Source organism: Vulpes vulpes, chromosome 10 (assembly GCF_048418805.1).
Source record: "Vulpes vulpes isolate BD-2025 chromosome 10, VulVul3, whole genome shotgun sequence".
Lineage (NCBI taxonomy): Eukaryota > Metazoa > Chordata > Mammalia > Carnivora > Canidae > Vulpes > Vulpes vulpes.
In genome coordinates this window covers 53,963,543-53,985,051 of record NC_132789.1, presented here as the reverse complement: position 1 = coordinate 53,985,051, position 21,509 = coordinate 53,963,543, and the positions used below count along the sequence as shown (strand labels likewise).

General features: G+C 55.1%; 2 protein-coding genes across 10 annotated transcripts in view; one reads left to right on the top strand and one right to left on the bottom strand.

Moving 5' to 3' along the window:
* Positions 1–3,997: 3,997 nt before the first annotated feature.
* DMAP1 (DNA methyltransferase 1 associated protein 1) lies at positions 3,998–12,538 on the top strand. The gene is made up of 10 exons (XM_025991999.2): positions 3,998–4,374; positions 4,744–4,835; positions 5,101–5,296; positions 10,390–10,548; positions 10,673–10,840; positions 11,028–11,213; positions 11,344–11,415; positions 11,716–11,788; positions 11,881–12,176; positions 12,427–12,538. Exons 1-10 carry the CDS (start codon positions 4,270–4,272, stop codon positions 12,484–12,486), a joined length of 1,407 nt encoding a protein of 468 aa, XP_025847784.1. The 5' UTR covers positions 3,998–4,269; the 3' UTR covers positions 12,487–12,538.
* A 359-nt stretch (positions 12,539–12,897) lies between these two features.
* ERI3 (ERI1 exoribonuclease family member 3) overlaps positions 12,898–21,509 on the bottom strand; it is a 126,826-nt gene continuing 118,214 nt past the window's right edge. For all 9 annotated transcript variants that reach the window (XM_025992004.2, XM_025992002.2, XM_025992005.2 and 6 more), the window contains one exon: positions 12,898–13,431. In XM_025992004.2, the coding sequence (XP_025847789.1) occupies positions 13,349–13,431 (83 nt within the window). In that variant the 3' untranslated portion in view covers positions 12,898–13,348. The remainder of the gene's footprint in view (positions 13,432–21,509) is intronic.

Below are 21,509 nucleotides of genomic sequence, written 5' to 3'. Positions count from 1 at the left end.
GCATGCAGATTCCCCACAAGGGGCTCTGATCCCACAACCCTGACACCACAACCTGAGCCAAAATCAAGAGTCAGACACTCAACTGACTGAGCCACCCAGGTGCCCCCGACTTGTTTCTTCTTCTTAAGTAATAACTCTCATAGGATAAAGTGCACAGCTCTTAAAAGTACCAGCTGAAGGCAGCGATCACGTTTGTCTTTTCTACTGTATGCTCAGGGCTAGCACAGGGCCTGGCATAGAGTGCCATGTGCTGCTGCTGCTTCTTTTTTAAAACTTTATTCACGTAATCTCTACACTCAATGTGGGGCTTGAACTTAGGACCCTGAGATCATGAGTCGCACGCTCCACTGACAGCCAACCAGGCGCCCCGAGTGCCGCGCACGTCTAAGTGGTTTATGCTCAGTGCTAAGCAATTTGTTGAGTGAACTAATGATCAAAACCAGGCCAATTTCCATTCTCATCAACAGGGTAGGCGGGTGGCTATTTCCGTAGTACTCTCGTCAAGAATAGGTATCACAATTACGATTTTACGGTTTTTACCTACCTGATAAGGCAAAACCTGGTCTCTCATTATAGTTTTCAATTTTTCATTTCTTTGAATACCAGTGATGCTGCATATTTACCTCTACAGTAATTGGCTGTAGCACTTTTTCTGTGACTTTCCTAATCACGCTCTTTGCCCATTTTAAAAAGTGTGAAATTGGTCCTCGTTAGTTTGAAAATGTTCCTTATAATTAAGCTGAGCAAGACCAGGTCAGATTGAGATGCTCTGGATCTTGATCACACCACACACACACAGTGCCTCCCCTTTCTCACACTTTCTAAGGAGCCCGTGCAAATAAAGCACACACTCACCTCGTGCTGGGGACGAGGAGACCCACTGCCATGGCTAAGGAGTGCACAGTCTGGGGGAGGAGCCTGGGTGGAGGTGGGAGAGGAAGAAGAGGAAAGGGAGGAGGGAGCCAGGCCAGGCACTCAGGAGCTCTGGTTTACTATTTCTAGGCCCAGGTGAGGAGGGATGGGCTACCGGGTCCCTTTGAAATTCTGCTTCCTCTATCCCCATCCAATGGGTTCCTGATTCCACTGCCTCCCCCTGGTTCTCCTGCCTCCAGCTCTGCCCTCCCCACTGGCAGGCCAGCCAGCCCGCTCCCAAGCAGTGGCTTCCTGCTGCTCTTAGGGTTAAGTAAAACTTCCTTTAAAGTTGGCTCTGGGGACACCTGGGTGGCTCAGTGGTTTAGGTCTGCCTTCGGCTCAGGCCATGATCCTGGGGTCCTGGGATTGAGTCCTGCATCGGGCTCCCTGCAAGGAGCCTGCTTCTCCCTCTGCCTGTGTCTTTGCTTCTCTCTCTGTGTCTCTTATGAAATTAAAAAAAAAAAAAGAAGTTGCAGCCCCAGAGTGTCCCCACCTGAAGTCCCTCCCCCTGGCTCCTCACTCACTAGGTCACTGTAGTGCGATAGCCTCTCCAGAAGTGATGCTGTGATCCTGCAGAGGATTGGCCAGGTGAGTACAGCGGAGCAAGCCCCTCTCTGGGTTGACGGTGGAACCTGTTGCCACCTGCAGTCTGGTTGAGGAAGTGTGGGCAGTGGCTCCTCTCTGAGGGTCAAGAGAGAGGCATCCTTTTCTTGTCCCCTTCTCCCAATCCTTGGACTCAGCTTCCCCAGGGGATGAGAAGCTCTGGACCGGTCATCTGGGGACCTTCCCAATGCCAGCAGCTACGGGGCACTCCCGGGATGAGGATAGAATCTAGACTGTGGCCAAGAAAGGATAACATATAACTGCCCATAGGGTAAAACCCAAACTCCTTGCCATGGCCCCCTAGACCTACCTCTGATCTCAAGTCTTCCCATTCTCCCTCTTTTCACTCGCCACCCACCACATTGGTCTTTTTTTATGTGCCTCTAATATATAGAATTTCTTCCATTTTAGGGATTTTGTAGTTGTTATTCTTCCTGCCTGAAACATTCCTTCCCCAGGTATGCTGTGCGGCTGCTTGCAGCAGTTAAACCTCAGCTCAGATTTCAGGGAAGGTTTCCCTGACCGCACGACTAAAGTAGTCCCCTATCCTATTATCCTATTTTATTTTTTTCATAGCTCTCGTAGCCATCAAAATGTACATTGTTTTATTGTTTATATGTTTTATTGTTTTATATGCTCAGTGTTTCTCTTCTCCCACTAGATATAAGCCCCACCCAGAGACATTTGTATTTCATTCACCCACTGCATCCCCAGAGCCTAGAACAATGCCTGATACACACATATATTTACGTACCATGATTCTCATGGAAATAAATCTCTCAGGGGTAGGGCACCTGGGTGGCTCAGTCAGCTAAGCATTGGACTCTTGATTTCAGCTCAGGTCGTGATCTCAGGGTTGTGAGATGGAGCTGGCATCGGGCTCTGCACTGGGCATGAAGCCTGCTGAAAATTCTCTCTTGCTCTCTCCCTCTGCTCCCCCACTACACCCTCACTCATGTGCTCTCTCTCTCAAAAAAACAAAAAACAAACACCCCAATAAATTTCAAAACAAACTCTTTTTGGGGAGATATATATTAAACAAATAATTACACAACTAACTACAAGTAGAGTCAAGTGTTTGAGGCAGAGGCGCAGGACTCTTTCCCATTGCCCTGTCCACTTCTTGCTGCAAGGACCATTCTCTTCTCCTGTGGGCAATTTCTGTAGCAAGACCCTGGCTTTGCCTAGGAACTGTCTAGAGCCCACAGGTTTCACCCAGGAATCAGGTCTCTGGAAGAGGGCAAGGTTTCTGCCTCCAGGCCCAGTTCTCCAAAGTTGTGGGGTGTAGCTGGGCTTGCAGCTGCAGCTGCTGTGTCTCTGTCTCCTCCAAGCCAGAAGAGGCTGCACACGGAAAGTTAACTTGCACAGGGTGTGTGCCCTCCCGTCCCTGCTTGGTTCCTTGGCAGGCCGGCCTGGGGTGTGGTCTCCCCAATGCCTTAGGAAGCCTTCTTCCATGTTTGCAGGCGGGGATGCTGAGGCTGAAGTCTGAGCGCCTTTCTGTTTCCTCCTGCCCTCCTCAGGCGGTCCTGTTCTAGACATCTCTCTCTCCAGGGAGACTAGTGAGTTTCTTCCCTTAAAAGAGTTGTTGTTGTTCTTCTTTTTCTTCAAGATTTTATTTATTCATAAGAGACACAGAGGGAGAGGGAGAGGCAGAGACACCGGCAGAGGGAGAAGCAGGCTCCCCTACAGGGATCCCCATGGGGGACTCGACCCCGGGACCCTGGGATCACGCCCTAAGCCAAAGGCAGACAGACGCTCAACCCCTGAGCCACCCAGGTGCCCCTTGAAAAGAGACTTGTTGGGGCGCCTGGGTGGCTCGGTTGGTGGCCTCCTACGGTGACCCCGGGGGCCTGGGATGAGCCCCACAGCGTGCTCTCTGCTCAGCGGGAGCCTGCTTCTCCCTCTCCCTCTGCCTGGTGCTCCCCCTGCTTGTGCGCTCTGTTAAATAAATAAAATCTTAAAAAAAATAAATCAAAGAGACTTCCTCCCTGCCCCCTACTTGGCTGCAGTGCAGGCCGCCGCCGCCGCCGCCGCCGGGATGCCCGCCCTGACCCGCTGGTCTCTTCGTCTCGGGCGCTCAGCGCCGGGCCTGGTACACACTTAGGGGCGATTAACACCACTGATTCATTTAATAAAAAAAAAAATTTTTTTTAACGTGCCAGGCTACTTGCTGATGTGTTGCGTGGACTGTCGGTGCCTCATTTAAGCAGGTGCCAGCACGATTTCCGTTTCGCAAACGAGACGGGTGCGGAGGAATCAGGCGACTTGCAAGGTCACCGAGCGCTGTTCCTGCGGCGCAGGGCGCGGCGGAGCTACGGCGAGGCAGGGACGCCGGGGGCGCCGGGGGCCCGGGAGCCGAGGCCGCGAGCCGGGGCCCCGCAGGGTGCGGCTTCCCCGCGCGGCTGCCAGCCGGCCCCATTTCCGCGCAGTGCACACCGGAAGTGCTCCTGCCGGCGGAGTTTCGAGTGAGCACGGCCGGAAGTTTCTGTCCGCGGCTCTGCGGGGAGAGGCGAGCGGCGGCGGCGGCGGTGGCGGTCGGGGGATCCGGGTGCGGAGGCTCTGGGCCTAGGCGGCGGGCCGGGCCGCGAGGGAGACCCCGGCGGAGCCCCGCCCCGCGCCCGCTGCCCTCCCGCCGGCGGCCCGCCTCTCCCCGCTCCCGGGGGGCTGCAGTGGCTCCGCCCCCCTCACCCGAGCCTGCTCCCTCCCCAGGCGCTGACCCCTGACCTCGGGGCGCTCCCCCTGCTCTCCGGCGCGATGGCCACCGGCGCGGATGTGCGGGACATCCTGGAACTCGGGGGCCCAGAGGGGGACGCAGCCTCCGGGACCATCAGCAAGAAGGACATTATCAACCCGGACAAGGTGGCGGGGCGGCTGGGAGCCTTGGGTCCTGGGAGGGGGGCGGGGGGCAGAGCGGTGACGTCAGGGGACGGAGACCGTGTGCTGCCTCGGCGAGGTGTGGGGCACGCGTGGGAACCGGCGCGACCCCGTCAGCGATGAGCGGAGCAGCAGAGAACGCTTGTGGGTTCGGGGGGTGGTGGCCCCAAGTCGCTGCCACCTGCCGAGAGGCGGTGGAAACGGATCTCCTATTCGGACGGGTCGGAGGAGTGCCCCCGGGGGCGCGCTTTCATAGCCCGCCCTTGCCTGTGGCGGGGACTGAGCTAGGCTAGAGAATTTTCAGGGAAGGGGGGGTCCAGGCTGTGCTTCCTATCCTGTGGCTTCCCTTCTCAGAAAAAGTCCAAGAAGTCCTCCGAGACACTGACCTTCAAGAGGCCCGAGGGCATGCACCGGGAGGTCTACGCGCTGCTCTACTCCGACAAGAAGCAAGTATTGGAACCTCACAGCCCCGGGCCTGGTACCCCCCCCCCCCCCCCCCCCCCGGCGTGCCCCCGTCTCCTGGTTTTCTCTGCCAGTTCTCTCCCTGCCAGCCCTCCCTGGCCAAGCCTCCCATTTGCTTAGCAGGGTGCAGGAGGAGCCCAGGCTTCCCACTCCAGGATGCGACTTCCTCTAGGGTGGCTCAGCCTGGGCCCAAAGGTTCTCTACACACCTCCGACTCTAAGCTCTCCTCTCTCTGAACCTTGCTGCCAGGGATGCACCCCCGCTGCTACCCAGTGACACTGGTCAAGGCTACCGCACGGTGAAGGCCAAGCTGGGCTCTAAGAAGGTGCGGCCCTGGAAGTGGATGCCATTCACCAACCCAGCCCGCAAGGATGGAGCTATGTTCTTCCACTGGCGACGGGCAGCTGAGGAGGGCAAGGACTACCCCTTCGCCAGGTTCAATAAGGTGAGCCACCACCATTCAGATGTGGGCCAAGGTTGCTCATCCCCTCTGAGCGTCTCCTGCGAGCTCTCAGCCTCCTGGGGTTGGCTCCAGAGGCCCACTCAGTCTGTGTCTCAATCACGGCTACTGGCTCCGTCCACATGGCAACTGCCTGCCAAGTGAGACTTTGTGGGTCTCTTCTGCCTGTGGGATCTGTCCTTCCCTGGACCTGGTCTGGTTTTTGGTGGCTTTTCTTGGCCCTTCAAATGTTGCTGTTTGGTTCCTCGGAGCTGTGTCCTGGTCTCTCTGCACTTTCTCCCTAGCGTGTCTCATTTTCTCTGTGACTTCAGTTGCCCCCTGTATGCCAGGGACCCCACCTAATATCTCCAGGCCAGAGTGATAGTCATTTACTTAATGTGTCTCTCTCTGAAGGCCCTGCAGGTACTTCAGATCAAGTGGGTATCCTTGAGCAGAACTCATCCATTCCCTTTCTTCCTCACTCTTTTTTTTTAAAGATAGATTTATTTATTTATTCATTCATTCATTCATTCATGAGAAACACACAGAGAGAGAGAGAGAGAGAGAGAGAGGCAGAGACACAGGCAGAGGGAGAAGCAGGCTCCATGCAGGGAGCCTGATGTGGGACTCGATCCCGTCTCCAGGATCACACCCTGGGCTGCAGGTGGCGCTAAACCGCTGCGCCACCAGGACTGTCCTTCCTCACTCTTATCGGTGAATGTCACCACTGGTCATCCAGCTGCCCAGACCAGAAACTTGGGAATCATCCTTGACTTCTCCTGTAGTCTCCCAGTTATTTCAGTCAACAACAGGACAGAGGAGGTAGGGAAAGATAGATAACAAACACGGGGGCAAATAAATTGGATTCTTTCAGATAAGAGCCATCAGTAGAATGAAGCCAGATATGAATGGAATATGAAATGAGTTGAGAGTGAACTTGTAGGCTTAGGGGAGGCCTAATTTAGATAAAGTGGTCATGGTGGGCCTCTTTGAGAAGGTGGCACCTGAACTGAATCTCTGTGATATGTGTGGTCATTGAGTCCTCCTGATTCTGTTTCCATAATAAATCACGTCTGCCTTTGTTCTTCATTCCCTGTGCTGGCATCCTAGTCCAATTTGAATCATCTCTGGTCTAGATGATTGAGGCCCACATAGAGCAGGGTCTTACAGGGCCTTATCCACAGTACCCCAGCCAGTGAGAGGCAGAGCCGGGCTAGGCTAGGATTTCCTAGGCTGTTGTTCAAGCCAGTATACAATATGGTGTCACAGTCCCTGCAGCCTGGAGCAGCCTAGACTTGGAGGCTGAAAACAGTAGGGGCCTGATCCCAGGACTTCAAGTCTCTCAGGCCAGTGTAGCCAGTTGTCCCTTGACAGCTCTGCCTGGATGGCTCATGGGCTTCTTGGACTGAGCACATCTGGGTGTGACTCATCATTCATCTGCTCAGGGAGACCTGGTTTTCCTCCATCTCACCACCATCCTCAGACCCCCTCAGGTCCAGTGGAGGGAGAGGCTGGAGGTGTAGGATTGAGAAAAGACAACCAAGAGGTGAGATGTTGAGTTAATGGGAGGGAAGGTTGGATGACACAATTTGAGGAAAAGACCAAAGAATTTTTTTTAAAAGATTTTATTTATTTATTCGTGACAGACACAGAGAGAGAGAGAGAGAGAAAAGCAGAGACAAAGGCAGAGGGAGAAGGAGGCTCCATGTAGGGAGCCCAATGCGGGACTCGATCCCGGGACTCCAGGATCCCACCACCCTGGGCCGAAGGCAGGTGCCAAACCGCTGAGCCACCCAGGGATCCCCAGAATGTTTATTTTGTATTTGGTAAATGCTGCTTCATGCCAAGTCAGCACTGAGGACACAAAAGTGCATCAGAAACAATATTGGCCCACAAAAAACTCTCGATGTTGTGGGGGAGGGAGTAGGGAGAGGCACAGGCAATTACAGTTTGGTGGGATACATGCTGTTTGGGGAGGACCTGAAGGCCTTGGAAGCTTCTGGAGCAGTTAGAGCTGGAGTTGAGCCCTAAAGGATGTCACCAGGTGATGTTAAGGAGTGTGGTGACTTTTTCAGGCAGAGTGGCCAGCAGGAGCAAAGGCATAAGGAGAAAAGGAGTCATGTGAATGGCAGGCTGCTGCATTTTCCTATTGATGAAGCCTAGAGCCCAGGGTAGGACTTGGTGGAAGGTGAGGCCTGAGAGGTCAGCAGGGCCGGGTCAGGCAGGGCTTGGCAGCCGGGCTCGGGAATCTGGGCTCTGCCCTAATATCTTTGGAGAGCTACTGACCGATGTTTAAGTAGAGTAGGGTCGGATCTGATTCGAGTCTTAGAAAGATCATGGTGACTACAGGTGGAGAATGGAGTAAGGTGAACTCATGATTGTTCCTCCAGTACTGCTTGCTCCTGGGGCCCCACTCTCAGTCTGTGGCTCCCCAGCCACTCTTGCTCCAGCTTGGGACCCAGGAGTCACTTGTGATGGCATCTTCCTTCACCCCTCATCCAGGTGCCAAGTCTTGTGGTTTTAACCCAAAGTTATGTGTGTGCCCTGTTCTCTCCCTTCCACTGGTACTTTTAGTTCAGGCTTTTTCACTTCTCACTTGGATTATTTCCACAGCCTTCCAGCTGACTTCCCAGGCTCTTGTTTCACCCCATCTGTCCTTACTGCTGCCAGGGTGGTCTTTATAAAAAGAGAATCATGATCATTTCACTCTCCTCTTTCAAAGTAACCTTAGTGTCTCCTGTCACCTGCTCCGGGACTAAGCCTTGTCCCCAGGCTGGATCAGGTGTCACTCATTACAGTTTTGTCATCAGACTTGCCAAGTGGACTAAATTATTTTTTCAAGCTGGACTGTGAACTCTGAGCAGGTAAGGCCACTGTCTTATTCAGCACTGTGTTCCCAACATAGGTCTGGCAGGCCCAGGATAAATATTTGTTGAATGAAGGAATATCTTCCTCACCTGACTGTGAGCTCCTTGAGAGAGCAGGACTGGCTACATAGTTCTGAGTTTTTTAGTTTTTTTTCTTTTAATTGGATTAGAATGCATAGGAGGGATACTTAACCAAGCCTGGGAAACCAGAGAGACTTCCTAGAGGAGCTACTACCTGAAAGAGAGCAAAAGGATGAGAAGTTGTCTATGTAGAAGAAAGAATATGGAAGTGGGAACACACGTTAGGCAAGAACAACAGAGGCTGAGGGGGAGAGCCTACTGTGTTCCTGACACTGCTAGTCATTTACATCAGATGCACAGGGACAGTGGCTGCAGAGAGAGGCCAGGTCATGCACCCATGTGTTCATTGGTTGATTCTGTAAATATTGATACTAGTGTGCCTGGCCCTGTGCTGAACCCTGAAGATAGGCAATGAACCAGACAACCCTTGCTCTTGAGGAGTTTGTGAATATCTAGAAGGCACTTCTAGTGCAGTGGAGAACTTCTGAGGCTTTTAGTAAGAGATGGTTGGGTGACATGATATTTATTCTAGAATAATGCTTCTGAAATTATCTATGATGAAGGACTTTAAAAGAATATTTCCAATCCATCAGACTGATATAGTAAGATTAAAAGAAAAAACAAAATATAAGTCCATGTGTGTGTGGTTTTTTTTAAGATTTTATTTATTTGAGAGAGAGTGAGCAGAAGCCTGTGGGGGGTAGTGGGAGAGGAAAAAGCCGACTCCTCACTGAGCAGGGACCCCTCCCCCCCGCCCCGACACAGGGCTTGATCCTAGAGCCTGAGATCACTGAGATCACGACCTGAGTCACGCAGGCGCCCCCTATATTTCTTCATATTCAATTCAGTAGCATGTGATTTCTGTGAAATTGTCATAAAGGTTTCTAATCGTCTACTCTGAACATACATGGACCAGTGGTACCAGTTTGGGAGCAGCACTGGTCTGCAGGCTGTCCTTTAGGTAACAGTGGTCCGAGAGATCACATCTTGGCTGCAGTTGGAGAATTGCTTGGAGGAGGATCAAATGGAGGCAGAGAGGCCAGTGGAGAGGCTGTTTCTCTGATGCAGGCAGGTGGTGCTGTTCTGGACTGTGATGTGGCAGGTGGAGATAGAGATTCTGGAGGTAAAGCCACAGCTTTTGGAAGGGGTGGGGGAGTTAAAGATGCTTCCCAGGCCTCTGCTTGGGCACCTGTGTTGGCTAATGGTGACATGAGAACTGAACTGGAAGAGCTAGAGGTTCGAGGCAGGGTGATGAGTCCAGTACCAAACACATGCATATATTTCTGTTGAGGTATAATCAACACACAATATTGTTAGCTTCGGGTGCACATCATGATTGGTATTTGTGTATATTGCAAAATGATCACCACAGTAAGTCTGGTTCACATCCATCATCTGAACATACTAAGTTTGAGGTGTATGTGGGACCTCTGGGAGAAGTCCAAGAGGCAGCTGGCAATAGGGTCTTGAGAGCAGGTTCAGAGCCAGTGTGGTCTTGGAGAGAGAAAAGGGGCTTCCCTCGTCCAGCCTGACATGGACTCCTTCCTGGAGGCCTGGACTCCTGATTACGGGCCCTGCTGCTGGTGCTGCGTTTTGTCCCTGATGAAGACCTGGGAGTTGGAGCGTGGCCGCGGGGAGGCGGCAGGGACATGTGCCTCCGGCTGGGTGCAGGTGCCGGGTGTGGGGCAGCGTGTGCTGGGAGTAGGATTCAGGCCCCTCTTCTGTAGAGAAGAGCTGCAAGTCTCATTGTGACCACTGGGTGGCAGGAGTGCTTCAGACAAGTGTCCCACGCACTAGGGGATCCTGGGCCTTTCTCCAGTATTTAGGCATCTGCTCTACCCCAGTTAACCTTTGGACTCCACAGGAGCATTTACACGTGAGCCCCTCACCTTAGCCGTGGGGACAGGAGCACACATCCTGGTACTGAGGCTCTGCAGCTGAAGGCATGGTGAAGTAGCTCCTGGGCCCAAGCCAGAGGTGTCTAGGCGAGCCGTGGGTTTCGTCACATGGAAACATCATTCCCAGGTTGCCAGGGCAGGCTTCGCTTTGGTCCAGCCTAGGGACAGGTGGTAAACAGGAGGGGCTGTGGTCCCGAGGGCTGGGGCGGCCTGGACACGACCTGATGCGGCATGCCCCCCTCTGTGCCAGCAGACTGTGCAGGTTCCCGTGTACTCAGAGCAGGAGTACCAGCTGTACCTTCATGATGACGCTTGGACTAAGGCAGAGACCGACCATCTCTTTGACCTCAGCCGCCGCTTTGACTTACGTTTCGTGGTCATCCATGACCGGTACGACCACCAGCAGTTCAAGGTGAGCGGGCGTCAGGCATCTGCCTGTGAGCCCAGCCCTGGGCCTGGCAGGCCCCGCCTTCCCGCCACCCCTTCCAGGGGCCCCGGCCGTTCATCCTCCCTCCCGACCGCGTCCCCATCCTCAGAAGCGTTCCGTGGAGGACCTGAAGGAGCGGTACTACCACATCTGTGCCAAGCTTGCCAACGTGCGGGCCGTGCCAGGCACAGACCTCAAGATCCCAGTGTTTGATGCGGGGCATGAGCGGCGGCGGAAGGAACAGCTGGAGCGGCTCTACAACCGGACCCCGGAGCAGGTCAGCCCCGGGCCTCGCCGCCTCTGCCTCGTGGCCTGGGTGCCTCCGTCCTGCATCCTTTCCCCCCCTCCCTCGTGGTTCCTTTCCTCCTGGAGTCCCTCACAGCCCAGTGGCCCTGCACCCCCGCCCCTCCCCGACACCTGCACTCCCTCCCGTCTGCCCTCACCTCTGCATCTTGTGTTCCCAGGTGGCGGAGGAGGAGTATCTGCTGCAGGAGCTGCGGAAGATCGAGGCCCGGAAGAAGGAGCGGGAGAAGCGCAGCCAGGACCTGCAGAAGCTGATAACAGCCGCAGACACCACTGCGGAGCAGCGGCGCACAGAACGCAAAGCCCCCAAGAAGAAGCTACCCCAGAAGAAGGAGGCCGAGAAGCCGGTGCGGAGGCGCAGTCAGCCCAGCTCAGGGTGGAGGGCTCTGAGAGCACCCAGCGTTAGAAGGGTGTGTGGGACTAACCCTGGGCCGTGTCCCTGCCGCACCTTGGTCTCCATAACCTATTCTCCCCCAGGCTGTTCCGGAGACTGCAGGCATCAAGTTTCCGGACTTCAAGTCTGCAGGCGTCACCCTGCGGAGCCAGCGGGTATGTGCCCCTCCGTGGCTGTGCCGGGCCCCGGGCTCCCCGCAGCCTGCATGCTGCAGGGGTGGCGCTGGAGCACCACGAGGGGTTGTGCCACGTGCTGCACGGGGGGAGGTCTCGGGATGTGGCCAGACTGAAGTCAAAGCTCTCAAGCTCTTGCTTTGTTCCACCTGCTGGCTATTTCCTTTTTGGATGTAGAGCTGCCTCCAGGGGTTCACTTCTCTTCTGCTCCCCCTTGCCTTTGGTCCCCCTCATTCTTAACCACTTGCCCGGGAGAGGGCTTAGCAGCCTGGGTCATTGCAGATGAAGCTGCCAAGCTCTGTGGGACAGAAGAAGATCAAGGCCCTGGAGCAGATGCTGCTGGAGCTTGGTGTGGGTGAGTGGGGGCTGGGCAGGAGAGGGCACGTCCTGTGGCTGGCCTCCCCACCCCCCCTGGCTCTGCCCACACCTTCCACCCACCACTCACAGAGCTGAGCCCTACACCCACGGAGGAGCTGGTGCACATGTTCAATGAGCTGCGGAGTGACCTAGTGCTGCTCTACGAGCTCAAGCAGGCCTGCGCCAACTGCGAGTACGAGCTGCAGATGCTGCGGCACCGGCACGAGGCCCTGGCGAGGGCAGGCGTGCTGGGGGGCCCCGCCACACCGGCATCGGGCCCAGCCCCAGCCTCTGCTGAGCCAGCAGTACCCGAACCTGGTCTCGGCCCTGACCCCACCAAGGATACCATCATTGATGTGGTGGGCGCACCCCTCACACCCAATTCGGTAAGAACCTGGCTGGGTGGGGGGGGGGGAGCACAGACTGGCTCAGCGGAAGAGCAAGCGCCCCAGTGTGTACGGGCCCCGCCGCTCCCTCTAGCGCCCACACTGGGAGTGGTCACTCTGATGGGTCCTGAGATGGAGGGTAGGAGTGGGTGGCTAGTGGGCATCACCTGCCCTGAGTGTGAAACACGTGCACCAAGACCGCATCAAGCTTTGGGGGCCATTGACCCCAGCACCTTCTGTGTCTTCTCAGAGGAAGCGACGGGAATCGGCCTCCAGCTCCTCTTCTGTGAAGAAAGCCAAGAAGCCATGAGAGGCCACACGGGGTGTGGGTGCTGCTGTGTAAATAGAGCTGCTGAGTCGGACTGGGCTGCTTCCTCTTCCTTCCCACCCCTTGTGATGCCCCTGGCTGGGAGGGTGGGCAGGAGCTGGTCGCCACACCCACTGCACAGGGGTGGCATTGGAACTTGCCTGCACAGAGGCCCTTGGCAGCCCTCTTGCCACTGCCAGCTTTGCCCGAACACCTGTACTTGGTTCTGCACTCAAGATGGTTCACACACAGTAGTGGCCTCAGATACCAGCAACTTTGAATGTTGCCTTATGCTCAGACAGTCCCCATGGCCCTGTGCTCACTCGGGGAGGGTCTCCCAGGTGCTCCAGTGGCTGCCGGCCATACCGGTGGCCTTCAGCACAGAGCAGCCCCCAGTCCACACATACCCAGAGCCTCGTTTCCCCGACTTTATTCAGTGGCACGTTCACAGCGGGGATGGGGGTAGACACAAGGTGGGGCCTGATCTGTCCTGGAGCCCTGGGGGCACCACACACCATGCACTACAGATGGGAGGGGGCACAGGGGAGCTTGGTGGCCCCAGCAGAAGCCTGTGTACCAGGGAAGAGGCGGTGAGTGCCTGGGTTCCCCTAGCCCAGGCCCACAATGGGAGGGGCTAATACTGGGCTGAGGTTGAGGGGTTGGGGCGGGGGGGGGCACAAAGTGTCTGCTCCAGAGGGGCCGAGTGGCCAAGCCCTTACCCAGGGCACAAGCCCACAGGGCAGGCTGGGGGACACTCTGGATGTAGAGCTGTGCCACTCTCCCTTTTCCCCTCTGGTGAGGGAAAGGAGGGTTCTGGGCTGGGCCAAGCAGCTACCCTGTCCTGCCCCATCCCGTCCTCGGCCAATCAGAATGGCTTTGATGTCTGCTTGAAGATGAAGCCTTGATATGCAAGTGTCTTCATGATGTTGGCAATGTTCTTGCAGTCATCTAAGAAGAGAAAGAGAAGACGTTTAGATGGGTCCCAGATCCTGCCCCTCTGTGCCCATGGGTGCTCTTAACGTGGGTGGGGGAGGGGAGCAGGCTCAGATTCTGGAGCCACAGGCTCTTAGCCAGGGCTCCTGTCCCTTGGTGGCAGCGTCTCCAGCCTCAGGTTGGGCTGGATGATGCTAGGCCGGCAGGAAGCGTCTCCGTGCTGCTCAGTCCCATAATTCATGCTGGAAATTGGCCGGCATGTCCCGCCCCAGCCCCAGCAGTGATGTATGGGCGCCGTCGCAGTAAGAAAAAGGCAGAGTAAATGTGTAATTTCTCCCTTGACGGCCCCCGGCCGCTGGGCGATCCTTCTTGTTGCTGCCGCGTGGGGACGGCCCGTCCGCCACACTCCGTCTTCCCGCCACCCGCCTTGATGTCTCCATTTCATTACTGTGCGGCCATTCATCACGCCCACGGCCAGGGTGACTTTGCCGGCACTTGCGTGCGTGTGAGAGATGGAGCCCAGGCCATAATCGCTGGTAATGAGGCACAAGCCTTGGCACTTCCGGGCTGGGTCCTGGGCACCTGCTCCTGTGTACCCCAGAGCAGCGAGGGATCGCAGTCCCCATACCCTGGCCCACAGTCCTCCTAGGCGGGCCTGTGCACCCCGGCTGTGCCCTGCCTCTCCACCCCGCTGTGCTCAAAGCTGGTGCTAGTCAGGCGTCAGTCCCGTCTCCGGCTCTTTCTTATGTCTGTTCCTGCCGACCCTGTCCCTGTCCCCGCGGTCTCTCCAGCACTGGTCCCTGTGAGAAAGTCCACGCGCCAACTCCTGGAACTCCAGCAGCTGCAGGGGCAGTACCCTGGGCCTTCAGTATCACAGACAGGGGCCAGGACCTGTTCCGATGCCACCAGCAGGAGGTGCAGCTGCCCAACACTTGTCCCCCTACAGGCGGCCAAGGGCAGAAATGGGCCAAGTGCCCAGGGGTCTTCTGTTCCCACGGCCGGCTCTCCTCCCACCGCCTCCCGCCTCCCGCCCATGCTCCTGGGCCGCAACCAGGCCCCCGGCCACTGCCAGCCCTCCTGGGATGGATGCTGCGACTGCACAAGCATTATACTTCAATGTCCTAATCAGGTGCGGGCGGTGGCAAGGTCAAGGTGGGGTCAGGAGGCCTCCGCATCTGTCAAGGCCTAACCCCCTCCACTGGGCCCTCCAGCCTGACCCCGCCAGAAGCTCAGACTAGGAAACGGGGCCCAACGGGGCTAGGAAACGGCTGTGGTGGCGGGAGTCCCGGTCAGCCCAGGTCCCTCGTCCTTAGCCAGACATGACTGCGAGCCCTGTCACGCAGGGTCCTGGCTCGTAGGCCTCAACGTGAATGTACCTGAGGGGGATGTAGGCTCGGAGAAGTGGACGCAGGACCCAGACGTGGGGACACCTTCCTCCAGGGACTCAGGAAGCCACGAGGGCTGGTCTGAGGCAGGACAGTGGGAAGACGGATGGGAGGGTGGTGGCGACCATGGCAACTCCAGACGTGACCCATCCCCGTGGTTTATGGGCCGGACACGCGCCCTGCTCAGCTGAGGCCCCGTCATTTGTCTCCCTTAGTGCGTGTGCCTGTGCTGTGGGGGTAGAGGGTGGAGGGCGGGGGCTGGACGGGAGGAGGCAGCTGACGGGAAGGGGAAGGGGGCAGGAGGGCGGGTTGGCCATGGGGCGGGAAGGGCCCGGGAGCAGGCGGGTTTAGGAGGGTCCGCGGGCGGTGATGGCACCGTCTACAGGGCTACAACAGGGTGATTTTCTTCCCAGAGAAGTCTGGCCTTGCCAGGGCACCTCCAATCCTTCCTGTCTCCTGCACTCTGGGGACCACGGCCACTGTGCATATTAAGAATAAGTCTCCTCGTTATCTGCAATTACCCAGCAGCCACACACCTCATTTCTTCCAGCAGAAAAGAAAATTAGTTTTCTATTGACTTCATCTGGCTCCTCCCTCATTGCCGGACAAATCGCTCAATCTGCCTCCCCCGGCCCAAGCGATTGTGCCCGGCCCCTCCCCCAGGCCCCCAGCCATCCAGTGGGCGAGCGCTGACCTCCCACCTGTGCCTGGCCCGGCTGTCCTTGACCCCTGGGCGCTCGGCACGGCGCTTCGGGGAGCCCCGAACATCGCCCTGAACATCGCCGTCCCCTGCCTGTGCCTCCCCTGGGCTCTGGAACAGCTCTCTCTAGATTTCCATACAAACTCAAAACATGCAGCAATGTGCCAATTTCCTTCCCCACATGTCTTCACTACCCAGTGTTCCCCATCCTGGTGAACAGCACCCCAAGTACTCTCAAAGAAGCCTGAGAAACTGGGCTTGACACTTCACCCTCTCCCTTCCCAAATGTCAAGTATCAACTGTGGATTTCATTTTATTCTGTTTAATCATCTACTTCCCTTCCTTCGGGCAGCCCCCCCACCCCAGCGAAGACCCCATCACCCTTGCTCTTACACAACCTACCCTCTTTCTTCTCCCTCTAATCCATTCTCTCGTAGCCCAAGTGATTTTACAAATCTGATCACATCCTTGTCTCTAAATCCTTTCAATGGCTCCTGTTGCCCCCAGGTTCAAGGCTATCCTCTTTTTAATAGGACTTAGAGCCAAAGGCCTGTACAAAGGGGTGCCTGCTGTCTCTGGTCTCATCTCTGCCATTTTCTACACCCGATCCCTGTGTTCCAATCTCCAGGAACCACTGTTTTCTGAAAATGACAAGGATAGACCTATTTCTAGTCTTAACTTTGCCCACTGGCTGTGTGCTTGTGGCAAGTGCTTAAGTTCCTTTTTCTTCAGGTTCCTCCACTAGGGGTGGCAAGGGACACCACCTGTGTTAACTGTGAGCACTTCGCAGGTGACCCACACCCCCGTCTTTGTCCGTGCTTTTGGCTTAAAATACTTCCTTTTCTTGGAGGGGAGGCAAGGATGCTAGTTTCTTGGATGACCCAACGGTAGAAGGTATATACTGTATAACCTAAGGCACAGATGACAGACCAGCACACTTGATGAAACCATCATTCATTCCACAAACTCACACTGACTACTGATCCCATTTACTGAGGATTCTGGAGTCTAACTTGTAACTGGCCACTACAAGAGAGAGAGGTGGGGAAGGGGAGGGGGGGAGAGGGAGAGAGAGAGAGAGAGAAAGAGAGAGACCCAGACTGGGGAACACTTGTTTCAGTTCACCAAGTCAGTAGTATGGCAGTTACGGGCTTCTAGCCTAGGCTCTTTTTCCAGCCCTTGAAACCTCATGAGTCAGTGCAACCTACTGATCAGTTTAAAAAGTTAATGGTGCAGCTAGAAAATGAGGAAATGGGGCAGAAGCGAAGAGAAAAATCTGGGCCTTTTAACAGGCCAGAAGTTCAGAGAGAGAGCGAGCAGCAGCAGGATGAGGCTGGTGACAACATGGCCTCTGGGAGAGTCCTCTGTGTGAAGCACTGCGGCCACATGGGTCAGCAGTAACCCCCGTTACCTTCCCCGGCCCCCCGCACCTCTCACTGAGCTAATGAGGTCAACCTGAAGCCGTTATGGTGTAGAATTAGGTAAGGGGTGGGAGGCACACAAGCCTTATGCCCACAGGGGAGGCCCCCAAAGTAGATCTTTACCTCCAAGTTCTGGAAGACTAACCTGGTTATTATATTCCTGCAGGGTTATCAGCTTGTGACAAAATGACCCTCTTGTGTTTGGGGCATTAGTATTTTTAATGTTGGAAATATTTTTATATTGCCAAGGCCATAATGGGAGATGTGCAGCCGTTTAAATTCCTCAGAGAGGTGAGTGAGGCTAGCACCTGACAAAGGATGAGCTTGTTGGCTGGGCCCAAGGGGCCAAATACCTGCTTGGCAAAGCTGCCAGTGGAAGGGTGGCTCAGACCATGTAGGGCAGCCAGTGAGGGCTGCGACAGGGCCGACAGGGCAGCGGCCTGAGGCTGACCGGCTCCAGTTAGCTGCACTTGTCTGGGAATTGAACAGTAGAGGGCAGGTGAGCAGGGCCTGGGCGAGGGCCACCCTCAGGAGGAAAGGGGCCCAAGGGAGCTCCTGGAGAAGCATTTATTCGTGCGCTCGCTCATTCAGCATACACGCACTGACACCTCTGTGTGCTGGGTGCACAAGGGCCGTGCTGGGACACAGGCCTGGTCACACAGACTCCATTGCTCCCTGCCCTCAAGGAGCGCAGAGGCAGACCTGTAAGTGGTGGGGTGTGAGCAGTGCTACGGGAAGAAGGGGCACAGAGAAGGCCTCGAGAATTAGGAAAGGGTTCCCCAGAGGACAAAGCCACGCAGATGTCTGAGGGTGTGTGGGAGGGGGCTGGCCAGCAAACCAGGCTTCAGGTGGGCTGGTGGTCCTGGCATAGTGAACAGCATAGGCACACTGCTGGGGGGGAGGGGCGGAGGGCCCCAAACCTGCAAGTCTAGGAGGTGGGGTGGGGGTGAGGAAGAGGCAGGGGAGTGGCGAGAGACACCCTTCAGACTGCATGCTAAGCCAAAGAGCTTCAGAGTTGATTATTCGGGGACCGATGGGGAAACACTAACAGAGCCGAGGAGGAGGAAGACAGGACCACATCTGTGTTTCAGAATTATCATCAAGGCTTGGAGGGGTTAACCCTGAAGGCACAGGCATCCATTAGCAGACTGTACCACGGTCCAGGCCAGTGGTGGTGGAGATGGAGGTGGGGATGTCGGCGGCATGGAGAGGTGGACAGAGGCCAGAGATTTTAAGGGAAGAGAACGAGCAACCCTTAACGGGGGCAGATGAGAGTGTGGGGCTGAGGCTGGGATCTCAGTTCCCACTCGCGGAGGTAAGACAAACTAGAGGTGGTGTAGGTCTGAGGTGGTGACAACCTCAGTGTTAAATCTTAAGATTCCTATGGGACATTTAAACGGATCAGGCATTTCCTTTACAGCTTCTAGGCTTTGAATCTCACTGAAAAAGGCCTCCCATATCCCACCGCTATTAGAAAACTATCATATATTTTCCTCTAATGCTTTGTTTTTCTATTTAACTTTTTAATCTACCTGGAATTTATTTTTGTATTTGGTGAGAAATAGAAGATCTAACTTTACTTTCTTTCCCCTAATGGAGAGCCATTGTCCCATCAGCATTGATTGAACTGTCCGCATGTTCCCCACCCTGCTGAAACGATGCCTCTATTATACATACAATTCCCTTACGTGAGTCTGTTGGAACGAGGAAAAGAGAATGAACATGAAATGATCAAAGAGGCGAACTGGACTGGAGACCTCAGGGGCAGCAGGGTGACAAGCTGCTGACTTTCTGGGGCTGCAAGGGGGTGTGGCCTAAAGGAAGATTCAGACACACCTGAGGCCTCCTCCCCAAGAAGCCCAACCTGGGAAGCACCTTCTCTCGGTGATCTCCAGGAGCTGGTGAGGAATGGGGCCAGAGCCCATGGAGGAGGGGCCAGCAAGGATGGGCTAGGGTGCAGGAACCCCAGTGTGCTGACATTCTAGAACCTCATTCTGCTATTATATCTATCTGTCTGTCTGGACATCGTAGCAGCATCATGCCTGACAGCAAGGGGCCAGTGGGTCAATGCTGGGCCTGCCAGAGGAATAAGTCCCCAGCCCCAGAAGGGACACACTTATACTAAAAAGTTATCTGTTGTGTGGCTGAAGTTCAGATTTAATTGGTTTAACTGGTGTCCTACATTTTTATTTGCTAACCAGATAACTCTTTGCTAGAGGCCAGCACCTCAAACTACAGCTGGATACAATTCAAAGGTACAACAGCAAATGGCAGCTCAGAAGGAAGACAGGCGCCAAAGCAGTGAATTTAGGACTGAACCAGCAGAGGGCCCTGGATATCCTGAGATTCTGGGTTCGAATCCAAACTCCATCACTTCGTAACTGTGAACTTGAGCAAGTTACCGCGCTTTTATTTCACCTCTCTGTGTGTGTCTCGGTTTCTTCTTTTCTAAAATGGGAACAATAATGATAATTATAGCAACTACTTCCCTCAAAGGGTTGTTGAAAAGATGAAATGAGTTTTTATTTGTGAAGTGCTTAAAACAGTGGCTGGGTTAGTGATTATTATTGTGGTTGCTATTCCAATAACATCCAATAATAATGTTATTCCAGCAGTAACACCTTGGTATCCCACAAGCCCCTGTGCCTCGTCCCAGACATGACTCACGCAGTCCCCTTGGGTGCCCAGACAGGGCTACCCTGGCCCACCTGACACCACTCCCAGATATAGACCCCTCTCCCCAGACATGGCTCCCACAGCTCCTTCTGCTCCCCCCCCCCAGACAGGGCCCTGACAGCCTCTACTCCAAAGTGACCCCTTCTTCCAGCCCCTCCCCTCCGCCCCACCGAGGTGCCTGGAGGTGCCACAGGGCTGATGGTGAAGGATGACGGTGGTTCCACAATAAGGGGAAAAGGCAATTTCATCTTGATTAGCAGGCGATTTCTCTCTCCGTAATAAGCGCGCTCCAAATAATTAGCGTGTTTTACGTAATAATGAAATTACAGAAATGCAGTCCACTTATTCAAACAACTCACCATTACCATATTTTTAAATATTAGACTTAATTAGAGTTTATCACTTCAGAGAAGTATGCGGACCGAAGATGTTTTTAAAAAAATCCTCATAAAGTGTTTATTAAGCGCTGGTAAAGCTGGGATAATGATGTGTTTGGAAATTAAGGCAATCAAACACTTACCGCCGCTCCTGGAGGCCGGGCATGGAAATGAGGCCATTACACGCCCATTACCCGCCAGCTCACAGCCACTTGGGGGGCGGGGAGAGGATGTGCCTGGCCGAGAGGGCATAGTGCCCGGAAACGCCTGTGCCAACATCCCACAACAGCCTGGCCAGTAAGCAGGCGTCAAAGCCCTTATGTCACTTACATCACACTTGGCCACCAGAAGCCCAACTCAGACTTGGCCAGGCGAATGACCAAATCGGTCTCACATGCCAAAGCAGACACCCAAGACCAACCCTGATCCAGACTCCCAGGCTGGGTAGGACCTGTGACCTCCATTCAAACCGTAGCGCAGAGCAGGGACAGAAGCCAGTGATCCACTCCCACCTCTGGGCCACACAGGAAGGGCTAGTTATGGTGGGTGAGGAAGGGTCTAGGAGGGACCTGGGGAACTGAGCCCAGAGCCAGAGATACAGAGCAGCCAAGGGTCAGGCCCAGGAACACACCTGGGGACAGACCTGGATCAGGAAAGCAGGCAAGAAGGGTGGTGGGAGAGGGGCTGGAGGCTCCTGCCCCATTTATCCCAGTGAATAACTAATTCCAGAATTTATAGTGCTGGGTTTTTGTTCTGTGGCCATTTATATCTGCGAGGGGAGGAAATGAAGAGGCAGCGCGGACGCCACATCTTTCTGTGTTATTGCTTGTCTGCCATTTGCAAATCATTATTAATTGTGGGCCCTGGTGGCGGGCTGGGTGGGGGCCAGGCTGGGTACATCCACATAGCTCTTCATCAAGGACCCCAGCCGCTGCCCCAGAGAGCCAATTACCCCGCCCTGATTGGGATCAGATAAAGAGGGAATTTTTACAAATTAGGGAATAAATAGAATTTCCACACAGGGCGCGGGCAGGACCTGAGAGGCTGTAATGAAAAACCATCCGTCACCATCAGCGCGGCCTGGGCACGCAGCCCCAGCACTCCCTCCCCTTGTGGGCCCGCCCTAATGCTCAGGGGCCTGGGTGTACAGGTCTCAGGACACCGCTGCCCCCTACTCCCAACCCCAGGCCCAGAAGCAGGGAGAGGACTTCCCTGGTGGGGTGTCACTATGCCCCTTGGGCCGAAGAGGCCTAGGCCCCAGCTCCAGCACTTTCTCTCCTGCCTCCTCTTCTTTTCCCTGTCCACCTCTCCCTCTGGATCTTCACAAGGATGACACTGGGGTGGTCGTGAGAAAGGCCAGAGATGGGGACCACAGGGCAAAGAGCACATGCATACCCCTACAGCTATGGCAGCCCTGGGGCAGAGCCCCGGCCCCATGGACCACTCACTCTGGGCTCCCATTAGCGCTCCTCCCCTTGGATCATTAAATATGTATATCTTATTACACGCCTTGTTAGAGTATCGAGCTCTATTG

What these genes read in the sequence shown, in the direction of transcription:
- DMAP1 (XM_025991999.2), top strand. Translation starts at nt 4,270, where the DNA reads ATGGCCACCGGCGCGGATGTGCGGGACATCCTGGAACTCGGGGGCCCA. An exon ending in CCTTCGCCAGGTTCAATAAG is followed by an intron (nt 5,297 to 10,389) that starts GTGAGCCACCAC and finishes CTGTGCCAGCAG; the next exon opens with ACTGTGCAGGTTCCCGTGTA. An exon ending in GCTGCTGGAGCTTGGTGTGG is followed by an intron (nt 11,789 to 11,880) that starts GTGAGTGGGGGC and finishes CACCACTCACAG; the next exon opens with AGCTGAGCCCTACACCCACG.